This window comes from Bos indicus x Bos taurus, chromosome 6 (genome assembly GCF_003369695.1).
Source record: "Bos indicus x Bos taurus breed Angus x Brahman F1 hybrid chromosome 6, Bos_hybrid_MaternalHap_v2.0, whole genome shotgun sequence".
Classification (NCBI taxonomy): Eukaryota; Metazoa; Chordata; class Mammalia; order Artiodactyla; family Bovidae; genus Bos; species Bos indicus x Bos taurus.
The window spans coordinates 88,179,874-88,196,677 of record NC_040081.1 but is presented as its reverse complement, the minus strand read 5'-3'; the positions used below and the strand labels follow the sequence as shown (position 1 = coordinate 88,196,677).

General features: G+C 36.9%; 1 protein-coding gene across 2 annotated transcripts in view; it reads left to right on the top strand.

Moving 5' to 3' along the window:
- The window catches only part of RASSF6 (Ras association domain family member 6), a 71,557-nt gene that overhangs the window by 53,287 nt on the left and 1,466 nt on the right, over positions 1–16,804 (top strand). For both annotated transcript variants that reach the window (XM_027544727.1, XM_027544728.1), the window contains 6 exons: positions 3,661–3,758; positions 5,153–5,337; positions 9,317–9,418; positions 10,040–10,091; positions 16,481–16,599; positions 16,691–16,788. In XM_027544727.1, the coding sequence (XP_027400528.1) occupies positions 3,661–3,758; positions 5,153–5,337; positions 9,317–9,418; positions 10,040–10,091; positions 16,481–16,599; positions 16,691–16,788 (654 nt within the window). The remainder of the gene's footprint in view (positions 1–3,660; positions 3,759–5,152; positions 5,338–9,316; positions 9,419–10,039; positions 10,092–16,480; positions 16,600–16,690; positions 16,789–16,804) is intronic.

The following is a 16,804-nucleotide window of genomic DNA, read 5'->3' as shown; positions in this document are numbered from 1 at the left end:
AGAGTACTGGAGTGGGTTGCCATTAAATTTTGAGCCTTGAATGAAATTGTGTAAGGAAATGGACTATCACTACTCACTGCCTAGGAATTTTTATTGCTCCCTTTCCCATACTGGACTTGTGCGGGCAGAACTTACACCTCTGTTCGCTCAGGTTCATAGACTTAATATCTCCAGCAGTTGGATGTGGTACAAAAGATGTGGAAGTTGTGTACTCAGCTGCAGGAAGGGCTATAATCTTTTCTTTCAACTCACCTTTGGAGAGAATCAAGCTACTTTGTTTACATTATCTTTGAAATGAGTCACACTGAATCAGCTTAATGGGAGAGGTAACAGTTTAAAAATAAATCAGTTTGAGCTGTGACCACTTGTGATCCTTTATGGAAACACTTTGTGGGCAGTGCTTTGATATCTATAACTGGTCCAAGTGTTTTGTTTTGGAAATTTTTTGTAAAAGCAACCTTACTGAGGTTATGTTTGCTGGCACCGGTTTCCCTTTCTGTTTTCAATGTCTTTCCAAAGTCTGCTTTGACATGCTTTGTTCAAGTCATGGCAGAATGGCATAAAGAGCAGAAACTGGACAGATGTCCATTTGAATAACATCAATAGTGTTTTTCCTTTCTTACCATGTGGGTAGAGAAGTGACCACCTTCAATTTGTCTATCAAATGTTGACTTCCTTTTTATTTTGCAGCTCATGAGAATACTTCCCCACAGTTTAAATTTGCTAATGGTATATATCCTGAAACTTGGTTGGAATAAGGCTGACATGCCCGTGCTTGGGCAACTTAAACTATTTGATGTTACATAAAGTTCCACCAGTTTTCTTTAGAACACTTTGGGTCACTGCATTCAAGCTTGGTCGTGTGCACACCTGTATATGGAGACACTTCCAATTACATAGTCCAGAGCTGAAAAGGGGTAGGCTGGGGGGTGGTAATTTGGGGGTGGAGGTGCTTGTTGTTGCTAAGATCGTAAGGAAGAAAAGGGGCTGAACACTGGCTATATTAAGCCATGTTTGTTCCTCTACATTTGTGTGACATCACTGAGCTGAGAGAAGGTGAGGACAGGCGTCAAGTTGGGCAGGACTACCAAGAATTTATAGCACATCACTGGTCTGGCATGCTTGGGCTCTCTCGTCTTCCCCCATGGGAGACAGCATTGGGTTGCTTTGACTTTTTAGTTTCTCTTTTCACTGTTATTCTGTTTTTTTTCCATGATTAACCCACTCCACTATTCTCGCCCGGAGAATTCCATAGGCAGAGGAGCCTGGCAGGGGGTCTCAAAGAATCGGACACAACTGAGTGACTAACACTTTCCCTTTCAACACTCTTTCTATGATAATCACATCTGCCTTTTTAAATTAATCTTCTGTACATTGATAATTTTGTCTATCCAAAGAATAACTAGAAAAGGGAACCTTCCTATACTGCTGGTGGGAATGTAAATTGGTACAGCCACTATGGAGAACAGTATGGAGGTTCCTTAAAAAACTAAAAATAGAGCCTCTGTATGATCCTGCAATCCCACTTCTGAGCATATATCTGGAAAAGATGAAAACAATAATTTGACAAGATGCATGCACCCCAGTGTTCAGAGCAACACTATTTACAATAGCCAAGACCTGGAAGCAACCTAAATGTCCATTGACGAATGAATAAAGATGATGTAGTATATATATACATACAATGGAATATTATTCAGCCATAAAAAGAAAGAAATAATTTCACTTACAGCCACATGGATGGACTTGAAGAATATCACACTGCATGAAGTCAAAGGCAAACATCACAAATATCATTTACATGTGAAATCTTAAAAATGATGCAAGTGAAGTCATTTCCAGAACCGAAACAGACGCATAAAACAAACTTATGGCTACCAAATGGAATAGTGCAGGGAGGGATAAATTAGGAGTTGGGATTAACAGATACACACTATTGCATGTAAAATAGATAAACAAGGACCTACCAAATAGCACAGGGAATTATGTTCATATCATCTAACAACCTATAATGGAAAAGAATCTGAGAAAGAAATATATATACATATACATACATATATCTTAACCACTTTGCTGTACACTTAAAACATTGTAAATCAACTATGCTGCTGCTGCTGCTACTAAGTCGCTTAGTGCCTGACCCTGTGCGACCCCATAGACGGCAGCCCACCAGGCTCTGCCGTCCCTGGGATTCTCCAGGCAAGAACACTGGAGTGGGTTGCCATTTCCTTCTCCAGTGCATGAAAGTGAAAAGTGAAAGTGAAGTCACTATACTTCAACTTAAAAAAAGTAAAAGGAAGAATAACTAGGGTCTGAGTCAGGGCTGGAATTGTTCTCGTTTGAGCTAAAGTTACTAAGTAAAGTTTTTGAACTTCTAGGACATTTGTTTTGACTGGCTATATCCTGGATGGTAGAGCTTAATGGAAAATTAATAAATCAGTATATTAGGATTATCTTATCTATGTCACAAGGCTATTATTGTGAGACTCGATATAGAAGTTGTAAAAGACTCCAAAGGAATTCAAAGGTCACAGAAGAAAAGGATCATGTTTATTCATATTTAGCACCATTAGTATGAATAAGCACGTTGTGTTGTTGTTGCTACCAGTGGGTAGAATTAATGTCACAAACTCCCTACGGGTTAATATTTTTTGGCCATAAGGAAAACAGACATTGGAAGAGACTCTTAGTAAGAGCTAAGACTAGTCCCAGATATGATAGTTATCTACTAACCTAGAGAGATCTAGGAATACCTTGGATCCCTAATGGCTCCAGACCCACCATGAAATACATATAGATGATGGTGACTGTGATGAGGATGACAATGAAGATTAAGCCAACCACGGTTGTTTTTTTAACACATATTTTGAGTTCTTACTGTGTGTTGGGCACTTTTTCAAGGGTTTTACATAAATTAACTCTTTCATCTTCTCAACAGTCCTATCCTACCTCACTCTATGTTCATCCCCATTTTACAGGTGAGAACACTAATGCACAGAGAAAATAAGTAACTTATTTAAAGCCAGGAAGAAAATAAAAAATGAACCTTGGTCCAACTGGTAAAGATAAGCAGTTGCCCAGTTTTATTTTTTCTGGGCATTAGAATGCATTGAAAATTAATAGTACACTTTATAAATCATGACGTCCCAGAAAAGGAGTCTTTCCCAGAGATTTTCCTGCTTTATAAATTGAATTCTTTGTAGTGTTCAAGGGTCTTTAAGATAGGTTTTGTATCTTATTATACTGGAATCACTTTACCTTAAAATACTTTGAATGCAATGGGAGCTCAATGCAAGTTAGAATAAACACTTTTGTATCTAAATTCACTGAAGAGCATAGTGAGGTATCTGTATAAGAATGGATTCTGTTGGTTTCTACATATTCCGTACATTTTACAGAATCTATATAATTGCGTGTTTCAGTATGTAACTAAAATATTGTGTCAAAACATGCTAAGAATCAGTACAAGAATTAATTAAAATGTATGTTGACTACTCTGGTATAGATATTGTTTTAATAATATAAAGATTGTTATAATTTAGGCTGGTGTGTCTACCCACAGAGGCCCATGGTCCTGTATTAATACTGTAAATCTGGAAACTATGATAGGCCCTTTGATGAATATAATTGATATCACTTACACAATTTATTACTTTTCAGGGGAATGACACGCTGGGGACAATTTGATGATCTTTATCGCATTAGTGACTTGGACAGGGATCAGATTCCAGTGACTGGAGGAACAGGTTCCCAGGAAGGTCAGTATCAAACTCTTATTATGAGGAGACTCTTTTAGCTAATACAATGCATGAATCCTAAATGTTTTTCTAAAATATAACATTTTATATACCATTACTTATTAAACTCTTATTTTATATTTAAAAAATATATCTTAGGAGCATACCAACTTAAGTCACTACAGTGCTCATATAATGTTTAAGAACCTTACTTTGCTATATAAAAGCATTATTTTAAAAAAATGTATTAAGTCACTTAGCTTTATCAGATAAGGGAGAATGAATGGTTTGAATAAAGTTTTTCATACATAAAATTGTTCAGTATTTCCCCCCAAGGATTAGGATCATTTATAACACTCAGTAGTTTTTTATGTTAAGACCAAGCCCTTCAGGTTGAATTCTACATCTTTTGAGAAGCTAAACATTTTAGTTAATACTTAATATGACATGGCTTCTCAGAGGCAGATATGCTGGGTTTGTTATATTTGATAGAGTTGTTTTAAGCCTTTATATGGCTGAGTTGCTCTGCTGTGTACCTGAAACGATCACAACATTGTTAATCGGCTATATTCCAATATAAAATAACAAGTTTAAAAAAAGAGAGAAATCTCCTAAAACATCAAATGAGTTCATATCAAATTTGACAAACCAAGGGAAAATGCCAGCTCCTATGACTTGTGACATCAGTAATCATAACAACAATGATATAATACTATTAGTTTTCTGTCATTTACTGAGACAGGCATGATATTTTGTATTTTACATGGATTTTCATTTTTATATGGTATATAGAGATCCAAGGAGGAGCTGATGACTGAGACTGGAGTGGGGTTCACATTTCTGGAATGGTGATATTACCAAGCTGATTTCAGACTGAACAAGGGTATCATGCTGGTATTATCTTCATGAAGCTACCAGCAACTTCCAATGTGTAACTAATTTTTTTCAAAGCATTCTCAATTCATCCCCTCTACTGTCCTTTAACAACTCATATTCTACAACAAACATGATGCTCCTACCAGGACTTCCTTAGTTTTGTCCTATGGCCTTTTGGCATCTTTTATATGAGGATCCTTATATTAATAATTAATCCATTGACAACATTCATTTCAACACAGGGGAATCCCAATATCTTGACACTAATAAAAATCTATTTGTATTTAGCACCAGTGCTAGAGAAAGATGAAACATCACTTGCTTATACTCTAACTACAATTAAATTAAAATTCCAAGGTAAAATGGAACACAAGTGTCACCAGATGTCCCTATTCTTAAACAAGATCATTGCTATTTTCTGTTTAAAAGAATTTTAGTTCATTGCTTAGCCACATAATTACTTATTAATACTAATCCATCCATGATGCAAAGAGATGAGCAGCTAAATTATATGGGTTTATAACCTTTATTCTTCCCAGACTATTTATCTTATCACAGTAGCACTCTGAAGCCTCATGCAAACGAAGAGCCTGAATCTCCATTACTCTATAGAACTATGAGTGAAGCCACCCTGGTGAGGAAAAGGATGACACCTCTGACGATGGACAGAAAAGACAGACAGAAGCATAGGGCCTCTATTAATGGACACTTTTACAACCATGAAGTGAGTTACAATTCCATTAATGTCATTTGAAAGAATGCTGTCTATTGTGCTAACAATATCACTGAATTGAATTTACAATTCAAACTTACAATACTATCAGATATACTACTGCTATTATTACTGGGTACTCTCTGTTTATTTGGCATGAAATTGTTTTGCTGGCTTATCTCATTACTCACTAAAACATAACTATATGAAGTAGATACTATTATTTCCCCTATTTTACATATGAGTTAACTGAGGTTCACAGTTGTTGTTCAGTCACCAGTCACGTCCAACTCTTTGCAACCCCATGGACTGCAGTACTCCAGGTTTCCCTGTCCTTCCCCATCTCCCAGAGTTTGCTCAAATTCATGTTTACTGAGTCAGTGATGCCATCCAACCATCTTATCCTCTGTCATCTCCTTCTCCTCCTGCCTTCAATCTTTCTCATCATCAGGGTCTTTTCCAATGAGTTGGCTCTTCACATCAGATGGCCAAAGTGTTGGAGCTTCAGCATCAGCCCTTCCAATGAATATTCATGGTGATTTCAGGATTGATTGACTGCTTTGATCACCTCGGAGTCACAGAAATTCACAGAGGTTACACAATTTGTCACAGGTCACACTGCTTTTAAGTACCAACTCTGAACTCAAATCCAGCTTTGTCTGATGTCAGAACCCAAGTTCTTAACCAGCATGATTGGTCAGCCCTAAGTGGCAGACCCTATGATACACACTGGAGATATACAGATGGCTCAGCTAGTGCCTATGTCAGCATGGAGCTCAGCGCTTGGGCAAAGAAACCAATACATCCATAAATGCCATTAGAATCATGTAAGTGCTACAAAAGATATTGGTTCAAAGTACATTCAAACATTAAATTTGAAATAAAAGGATCAAGTCAGCTATAGCCCTGTTTATTCTGATCAGTTAAATTTCTAATTCCAGGTCTTACACATATAATATACATATCACTTTTTACACAAGTGCAATTATAGTTTCAGAGAAGGCAATGGTACCCCACTCTAGTACTCTTGCCTGGAAAATCCCATGGACGGAGGAGCCTGGTGGGCTGCAGTCCATGAGGTCGCTAAGAGTCGGACATGACTGAGGGACTTCACTTTCACTCTTCACTTACATGCATTGGAGAAGGAAATTGCAACCTACTCCAGTATTCTTGCCTGGAGAATCCCAGGGACAGGGGAGCCTGATGGGCTGCCGTCTATGGGGTGGCACAGAGTCGGACATGACTGAAGCGACTTAGCAGCAGTAGCAATTATAGTTTATATAATTTGTATTCTGATTTTTTCACTTAATATGTGTTGAACTTATATGTGCCTTTATGTAATATTTATAAGATATTTAACTTGGCTGAAGGTAGGAAATAGATCATTTTTTTCTAGAACTCAAATTTTTTATGTCATGTATTTTAGCAATCATTCATCCATTCATTTAATAAATACTTTAAAACCACTCTATGTGAGGCACCATTTTAAGCTCTTTCATACAAAATATTAATTCATTCATCATAAGCTTTTTCCTTAGAAGGCTTTCTACCTTTTTCCTTCTTCCTCCCTTAGAAGGCTATCCATATGTCTCTTTGGAGACTGGTGGGGAGAAATCTCCCTTGTGAATTTTTGGTTCAAATTAGAGATTTTTCTGTCTCAAGAATTTCCTCCCTGGCCAAAACATAGTTTTGACAGTCCCCTACAGATACGCAACTCCCGATAGGCCTGGTTTCTTCTCTTCAGAATTATGCTGTATGTCATCAGCACATGTAGGGTGGTTTGTGTTAAGAAAGGCTGTGAAAGCCACGTGTTTCCAAATGAGCAGCTTCCAGATTAGTTCGAAGTACTAAGAATGAAATTGGCACTAGGTTGGCAGCACAGCATCATAATTAAAATTCTTCGTCTTTGCAATTTGATGACTTGATTGCAAATTCTTGCTGAGCAAATGAAAAATCTCAATCTCTTAGCTTTCATCCTTCCTTCTTTACAAGGCTGTTCATGGGATTAAGTGGAATGAGATGAATTTAGCACTTAGCATAGTGTCTGCACAAAAGAAGAACTCAGTTTACATTAGTGTCATTGCTGTTGATTGAAAGAGATCAAGTGAAACTAAAGATATTTCATACAAATGTCATTCACTACAGTATAATAACTAGCAGAAAATGAAACCCCAAAACCCAAAGCACCCTATCAATGGGTATGCAATGATGGGCATCTAGGAATTTAAGTTGAAATAGTTGTAAGATATGTTTTTATATCATGAAAGCTCTTGATAATGCCAATATTGAATAACACACTTATTAGAGGCTTAGATTGTGATACATAGTCCCAAGGGAATACGTTCCAAGACCCCCAGTGGATGCCTCAAACCAAGGATAGTACTGAATTCTATATATACTATGTTCTTTCCTATACATACATACCTATGATAAAGGTTAACTTATAAATTAGGTAAAATAAGAGATTAACAACAATATCTAACAATAAAGTAGAATAATTATAATAATATAGTGTAAAAATGTTATGTGGATGTGGTCTTTTCCTCCCTCTCTTTCAAAATATCTTGTAGTACTGTATTCAATTTTATAAGGGCAGGAGATGATAAAATGCCTATGATGTGATAAGATAAGGTGAGGTAAATGACACAGGCATTGTGATGCAGCATTAGGCTACTAATGACCTTCTGACAATATATCAGAAGGAGGATCATCTGCTTCAGATGATGCTGGACCATCAGGCTGTGATGAAGTTGATAGATGTCTGTCAGAAGCAGACATTGTCAGTGGTTGGGGATATTGGCAGGGTGGAGTAGGATGGTGCAAGATTTCATCATGCTACTCAGAATGGCTTCCCTGGTGGCTCAGATGGTAAAGAATCTGCCTGAAATGCAGGAGATCCAGGTTCAATCACTGGGTCAGGAAGATCCCCTAGAGAAGGGAACAGCAACCTACTCCAGTATTCTTGCCTGGAGAATCCCATGGACAGAGGACCCTGGTGGGCTACAGTCCATGGAATTGCAGAGTTGGACACTACTGAGCAACTAACACTTTCAACACACTTTCTGATTGACACACGGGGACTTCCCTGGCAGTCCAGTGGTTAAGATTTCGCCTTCCAATGCAGGAGGTGTGGGTTTGATCCCTAGTCAAGTATCTAAGATTCCACATGCCTGCAGCGAAAAAACAGAAAACAGAAACAATATTGTAACAAAGTCAATAAAGACTTTAAAAGTGGTCCATATTAAAAAAAAAAAAAAACAAAACTTGAAAAAAAAAAGAACAGCACACAATTTAAAATGTGTGAATTATTTCTGGAATTTTCCATTTAATTTTTTCATCTCTCTCAGGATTTTATTTTAAAATAGGAATAAAATTATGAGTAAAAAATGTATGGTTACATGTTTCTTATAGTTTTTATGGTGCATTACTAATCCCCAAGAGAGATGTATCAGATTTATTGGATCATGGCAGCTGTTTACCAAATTTTATCTAAAGGGCCGACTATTGATTAGAGCAACTTGTGAGAAACATTGTTCTAAATGGTCAATTAGCAGCACTTTTACCCAAATCCTCAGTTGAGATTTATGCTAAATCACATGAAATTGCCAACACTGGACCATTTCTGACCAACTGAAAAGGAATGATTTCATATGGTTCAAATAAAAACAATTTAGAACAATTACTCCCAAACAGGAGGGAATTTTGAAATCTTAAATTACAGTAAAGAATAGGATGATTATCTAATGAAAATATTTCAAATATTCTCAAACGACGCTTTACCTAACTTACTCTAGAAACAATATAAAGCTGCTTAAAGGCATACATAGTACTCAACAACCAAAACAAAGAAAGCAAAAATAAGAAAGCAAAATTTTAAACTCATGATCTTGGATTTTTTGTGCAAAGGAAGGCCAGATTCAAGAGACAGACTCTTGTTAGTTTGTCACATATGTCCTTAAAATTACAAAAATCTTTTTTTTTTTTCTTCTAGACGTCAATTTTCACTCCAGTCTTTGGATCAGAAACTAAGGTCAGAGTAAACAGTAATATGAGAACTGAAGAAGTAATAAAGCAAATTCTCCAAAAATTTAAGGTAATCTTTATCAGTGAACTGAACTCTAAATATCTTGTGTATAATTTAATTGTAAACACATAAATGGATTTTTCTGAAAAAGACATAAAAGCATGTATATCTAAATTAAATATTCAGTTCCAAAAAATTCTTTCCTATGTATAGTTGACTCTTGAAAAACACCTGTTTGAACGCCATGGGTCTATTTAAATGTGGATTTTTGTTAACTTTTTATTTTGTATTGGGATATAGCCAAGTAACAATGTTGTGATAGTTTCAGGTAAACAGCAAAGGGACTCAGCCATCCATAGTCATATACATGGATTTTTTTCTTCAATGCATATATTACTGTTTACAATACATGGTTGGTTGAATCCATGAATGCAGTCCTGACAGTACAAAAGGCCAACTCAGGGACTAGAGTATATGTGGATTTTGGTATCCACAGCAGATACCAAAAGACAACTATATAACATCTTTTAGTAACTGCATTGAGAAATTACCTTATCCCCAGGGAGCAGAGAAGATTTTATATAGGAAAGTGAAAAATTAAAGTGAAGAAACAGATACGTAATCTGGATCTGGTTGGCTTAGAAAACACTAACAAAGAATTTATGTCTGTTCATTTTTTTCCATTGACAGATTGAAAATAGTGCCCAGGATTTTGCACTTTACATTATTTTTGCAACAGGAGGTAAGAAAACTTGGTGATTCTTATGTGACTGCATGTGTTTCCTGCCCATTAATAAGGCAGAAAAGCAGTTTACCTCTTTCTGCAGAAGAAAAGGAGGGAGGGAAGAAAGAAAGAAGAGAGGTGGAGTGTTTTACATTATTCATCCTTCACAGTTTCAAAGGAAGACAATCTAAGAATAAGGGATCCTAGAAGAGCTTAACACAAAAGACTTTGCTTGTTGGCCAGGCAGTAAACTATCTGAATGGTGATCAAATAGCCCTGGCGAATAGGGGAAGATTCCCAGGAATTGCAGACATTTCAGTTGTTGATCTTTGTACTCCTTTTTTTTTTTCACTTCCCCTTATCATTCTAGCTTTTACTAGAGTCATCATTACATACCATTACTCCCTGATCTCATTGTTACCTCTTTCTTAACATTGCCTCTTTCTGACACATTGTGGGAGTGTTCCTCTTCCTCGCTAGAGAAAAATGTGCAGAACTATGTGGTGGGGTAAAAGTTAGCATCAGGACCTTGGGAAGAGACTGTGTGTGGGGTGCTAGGAGCAAAGAGTAAAAGATGGATTAGAGAAACCCTAAGGCAATATTGAAATGAAATTTTTGAAAGCCTTAAAATAGAAAACCCAGAAATAAACCCTTGCACCTATTGTCAATTAATCTATGACAAAGGAGGCAAGACTACACAATGTTGGAGACAGTCTCTTCAACAAATGGTGCTGGGGAAAAGGGACAGTTAAATGTGAAAAAAAGAAAGAAAGAAAAAAGTTAGATCATTCTTTAACTCCATATACAAAAATAAGCTCAAAATGGATTTAAGACGTAAATGTGAGATTGCATACTATAAAACTCCTAGAGGAAAACATAGGCAGAACACTCTCTGACATAAATCACAGCAATATCTTTTTCAATCTATCTCCCAGAATATTGGAAATAAAAACAAAAATGAACAATGGGACCTACTTAAACTCAAAAGTTTTTTCACAGCAAAGGAAACAATAAACAAAACTATATCCCACTGATTGGGAGAAAATGTTTGCAAATGATGCGAATGATACAAGATTAGCCTCCCAAAATTGCAAACAACTCATGATGTTTAACAGCATCAAAACAAACAGCCCACTCAAAAAATGGGCAGAGGACCTAAACAGACATTCCTCCAAAGAAGACATACGGATAACCAATAGGCACATGAAAAGATGTTCAACATTGTTAATTATTAAACAAATACAAATCAAAACTACAATGAGATATCACCTCATACCAGCCAGAATGGCCATCATTAAAACTGAAAAATTTTGAAGTTAAATTATAGGAATGGCTCAGGTTGTAATTTAAGTGTCTGATCGCTTGAGCCAGAAATTGAATACATAAAATAATACATTTTGATCCAGAACAACTATAAGAAAATGGAAATTGGATATCCAAACATATATAAAATTGAAGTCCTTATAAATTGAAAGCTTAAATATAAGAAATATATATAGAGAGAGATAGATATAGATATATATAAATTTTTGAAAGTTCTGAGTGTGTGTGTGTATATTCATTCTGGTTGTTTAGGAGAAAACTACAAGATAAAAATACTGGACTGTATAAAATGTAAAAGATACAAACAAAAGATTATGAAGACTATCAGATGAAAGATTAATACCTACAGTATCAAAAAGTTCTTGCAAAGTGATAGTGAAAAGGCAACCAGTCCAATAAAAATACAAAGAAGTATGATAAAGCAGTTCAGAGAATAACAACCTGTAAATATTTTTAGGAAAGTCTAAAACTTAAGGGAATGCAAGTATTAAAGGAAATGCAAAGGTCAAGGACGTGTATCTTCAACCCACAATGCCGTGTTATCTTTTATCTGATTCCACCTACTGGCTGGCACGGATAAGAGTAAAAGAGTATGTTCATGCAATTCTGGTGAAGATCTGACTCCTACTCTCTTGGAACTCATTTGAACAATATTTATTAAAAATCTACAGTATACATATTCCTTAGCCCAGCAAATCCACTGGTGAGAATCTGTTTCACATAAATCAAAGCACTATTATCTACAGATTTATATGCAAGGTTATTTATAATGATAGAAAGCTAAAGGCAAAGTTACCCATCATAGAAGAATGATTTAATACATGATTAATATGCAGCTATAATGAAATGAGTTAGATCTGTACCAGTTGAATGAGGGAACTTTACAACACATATTTATTAAAAATGAAACATGCCTATAAATGTATAGAGAATGACTTCATTTTTTTAAAAGAATTATAAATCCCTATTTAAATATGTGGTTTATATGAGTATATGATTAGGGAGAAAGGTATGGAAAGATAAATACCAAGCCATTAACATTGATTGTTTGGTTAGGGGACTGGGAAGATACAGAAAAGACAATGGGAAGAAGAAAAAGCATAAAAGAAAAAAAGCAAAAAATAAACTTTGATTTTTTTAAATGTGTACAATAAAAATAGCAAGTGTGATATGACCACTTTTATGTATTGTCTGTGTGTGTACCTAAAGAGACATATGGAGGGGTGTCCTCTCAAATGCTGCTTATCTCAGAGTTCTAGGATTCCAGGGAATTTTTACTTTCTGCCTTGTGCTTTTCCTCATAATTACAACAGTATATAAAGGTTTTTAACTTTATTGATGAATAATTAGGATAATTGACAAATATAATTGAATATATTTAAAGTGTACAACATGATTTAATATACATATACACTGTGGACTGATTGCTGTGATCAAGATAATCAACACATCTATGAGCTCACATAGTTAACTTTTTTTTTCTTGGGCTAAGAATGCTTAAGATCTACTCTCAGCAACTTTCAAGTGTACATTAGATCCTCAGAATTTGTTCTTCTAATAACTGAAAATTTGTACCCTTTGACCTACATAACCTCCTTTCCCCTCTCACAACATGCATATTATTTTAAAATCAGAAAAAAAGAAGCCTATTTTTACTATAAAACCATAGTTCTTTACATTTTACCTGTGAAAATCACATTTCTTATACATGAAATCCAGAACTGAAGGTAATCATAACTAAGACCTTTTTAGGGACTAAGAATAGAGAAAAGAATGGAGCATAGAGCACCTGTTTGGGTAGTAATGTGGAAAATAGATTAGTGTACTTTTAAAACCATTTATCTGCTAAGCCCATGATCTATAACAGTGTTTCTCAAATTGAGGCACACTTCAGAATGACCTGGAGAGTTCATTTAAAATACAAATTCTCAAGCCCCTCCAGATCTGAGGACAGTCTGGGAATATATATTTCTAATAATTATCCCAGGTGACCATGAAGTAAGAAACATTGTTTTATATTATCAAGCATAAAACAAATTGAGGATGCAAACCCAAGTTAACATAAGATGTAAAGTTCGAAAGAGGGTTCTGCCGTATGACCCAGCAATCCCACTGCTGGGCATCCACACTGAGGAAACCAGACTTGAAAGAGACTCTTGTACCCTAGTATTCATCACAGCACTATTTACAATAGCTAGGACATGGAAGCAACCTAGATGTTCATCAGCAGATGAATGGATAAGAAAGCTGTGGTACATATACATGATGGAATATTACTCAGCTATTAAAAAGAATGCATTTGAATCAGTTCTAATGAGGTGGATGAAACTGGAGCCTATTATACAGAGTGAAGTAAGCCAGAAAGAAAAACACCAATACAGTATGTTAGCACATATATATGGAATTTTAAAAGATGGTAATGACGACCCTATATGCAAGACAGCAAAAGAGACAAAGATATGAAGAACAGATTTTTGGACTCTATGGGAGAGGGAGAGGGTGGGATGATTTGAGAGAATAGCATTGAAACATGTATATTGCCATATGTGAAATAGATGACCAGTCCAAGTTTGATGCATGAAACAAGGCACTCAAAGCCAGTGCACTGGGACAGCCCAGAGGGATGGGATGGGGTGGGAGGTGGGAGGGGGGTTCTGGATGGGGGACACATACATGTATACCCATGGCTGACTCATGTACATGTATGGCAAAACCCACCACAATATTGCCTTCAATTAAAAGTAATTAATTTATTTTTTAAAAAGAGGGTTCTGGTGGGTTAATGAGAGCAGCTGAATTATCAAGGTTCCCCTTTGATTCAGAAATCATAGAGGAATTGAAGCAGCAAACACTGACTCTGTGGACCCGGTAATGAATCATATCACTAGTTGTGGGGAAGCTGGGCTTCTAAGTTCTGGACCCTGTCTTGCATTTTTTTCCTGGAAAAGTCCAGTCCAGGGGATGAGAACAGTTCTGACCCTTGGAACTTTAAAAGCCCAAAGAAACACATGATACCAGAGAAGGGACTGACTGGGCTACCTTTTTCCCATCAGTCTACTTCAACAGAGCAGGCAATTCTTTAACCGTGTAAGTCAGACTGTGTCGTACCACTTCTCAGATCCTCCAATTGTCTCCCTTCTCACAGCAAAGTCAAAATCTTTGTGCTGGTCCCATTACCTCTTCTCTTCATCATTTAATAGCCCTCTCCTCATCTCCATATCAGCCACCTTGTTCCCTAGCTGCTCTTCAACATCTTTGAAGTGAAGTGAAGTGAAATCGCTCAGTCGTGTCTGACTCTTTGCGACCCCGTGGACTGTAGCCTACCAGGCTCCTCCATCCATGGGATTTTCCAGGCAAGAGTACTGGAGTGGATTGCCATTTCCTTCTCCAGACCTTCCCAACCTAGGGATCGAACCGGGTCTCCTGCATTGTAGGCAGACGCTTTACCGTCTGAGCCACAAGAGAAGCTCTTCGATATCTTTAGGCATGTACTGACTTCATGGGTGCTCAGTTTACTTACTTATTCTTTTGACACACACGTCCCCTAAATCGGAGAAGGCAATGGCACCCCACTCCAGTACTCTTGCCTGGAAAATCCCATGGACGGAGGAGCCTGGTGGGCTGCAGTCGATGGGGTAGCTAGGAGTCGGACATGGCTGAGCGACTTCACTTTCACTTTTCACTTTCATGCATTGGAGAAGGAAATGGCAACCCACTCCAGCGTTCTTTCCTGGAGAATCCCAGGGACGGGGGAGCCTCGTGGGCTGCCGTCTATGGGGTCGCACAGAGTCGGACACCACTGAAGCGACTTAGCTTCTAGCTTATGGTGAATTATGGTGAAGATCGCTCAGTCGTGTCTGACTCTTTGCGACCCCATGGACTGTAGGCTCCTCTGTCCATGGGATTTTCCAGGCAATAGTACTGGAGTGGATTGCCATTTCCTTCTCCAGGGAACTTCCTGACCCAGGGATCGAACCTGGGTCTCCCACATTGTAGACAGACCCTTAACTGTCTGAACCACCAGGGAAGTATAGCTTCACGATTCCTCTCTCATCTCCTTCAGGTCTTTGCTCAAATATTACATCTTCGGTGAGGCCTTCCTCAGCCATTCTATCAATAATTTAAAACCTTTCACTTGCATATACATATGTACACACACGCACACTTTCTATCCCCTTCCTTGAGTAACTTTCCCCCTGAATACTTATCACTATATATGATAGGTTTTATTACTGTGTCTTCCTTATCACCATCCTCTCCATGAGTGTAAGGGCCATGAGAGAAGTGATTTTACTCTGCTCTCTTCTATAGTGTGCCCAGCACAGAGAACAAGGCCTGGTATATAGTTAGAACTCAAAAATTATTTGAGAAAGGAAGGAGGAAAGAAAATGATTGTAAGGGCACTGTGTCCTGTTCATGCTTCATTCTGATAAAGATGAAATCACAGGTGCGAAACTACTTAGGCAAAAAATTAGAAATATTTTGTGGTAGAAGTGTTTATAACTTTTGGAAATTTGAAGTTCTGGGAATATACCAAATTGGAAGTTGTTTTCTTTCTCATGTCATTATTATGGCTGAAGCCAATAGATGAATGAAATAATAAAAAATACTCCTAATGTAAATAACAATTCAGAATATATTTTTAAAGAAAATCCAAAGATTGGATGTGGGGTGAGAGGGAAATGAAGAATTGAAGATAATTACAAAGTTTTGGATCTGAGCTACTAGAAGGATAGAATTATATTAATGGAACTAGGAAAGATCAATAAAATTTATTGAATGAATGTTTTTAAGTTTTGCAAAGGCATAAATGGGATGGCAGATTTGTCTGAACATCCAAACCAAAGGCAAGTTTAGAGTTCTGAGATGGAAAGTCAAATCCCAAAGGATAGCAAGAGAAAGTCTATTTTTAGTTCATTTAAAGGTTTTAATTTCAACTTGCTTTTTTGAGTGAGTAAAACAACTCCTCTTCTTTATAGGTTTTACAAAGTAAGTAGAAGAAGCAAAATGAATGGCCGGATTATGTTCCTTTTCTTCTCCAGGATGGCCTCCTGACTATAGCTGATTCTTATTTTCATTTGCAGAGCAGAAACGGCTAAAGAAGACAGACATTCCGCTGCTGCATAGACTCCTACAGGGACCGTCCAAAACAAACGCTCGCATTTTCCTCATGGATAAAGATGCCGAAGAAATTAGCAGTGATGTATGGATGCCATTGCCCTGAATCTGTCTTTGAGCTCTCCTGTCCCAGTACCTCTCACACAAATGCTCTACCTTTTTGTTTTTTCTTTCAGGTGGCTCAGTATATTAACTTTCATTTTTCTCTCCTGGAATCCATCCTTCAAAGATTAAATGAAGAAGAAAAAAGAGAGATCCAAAGGACAGTAGCAAAGTAAGTCAAGAGCTTG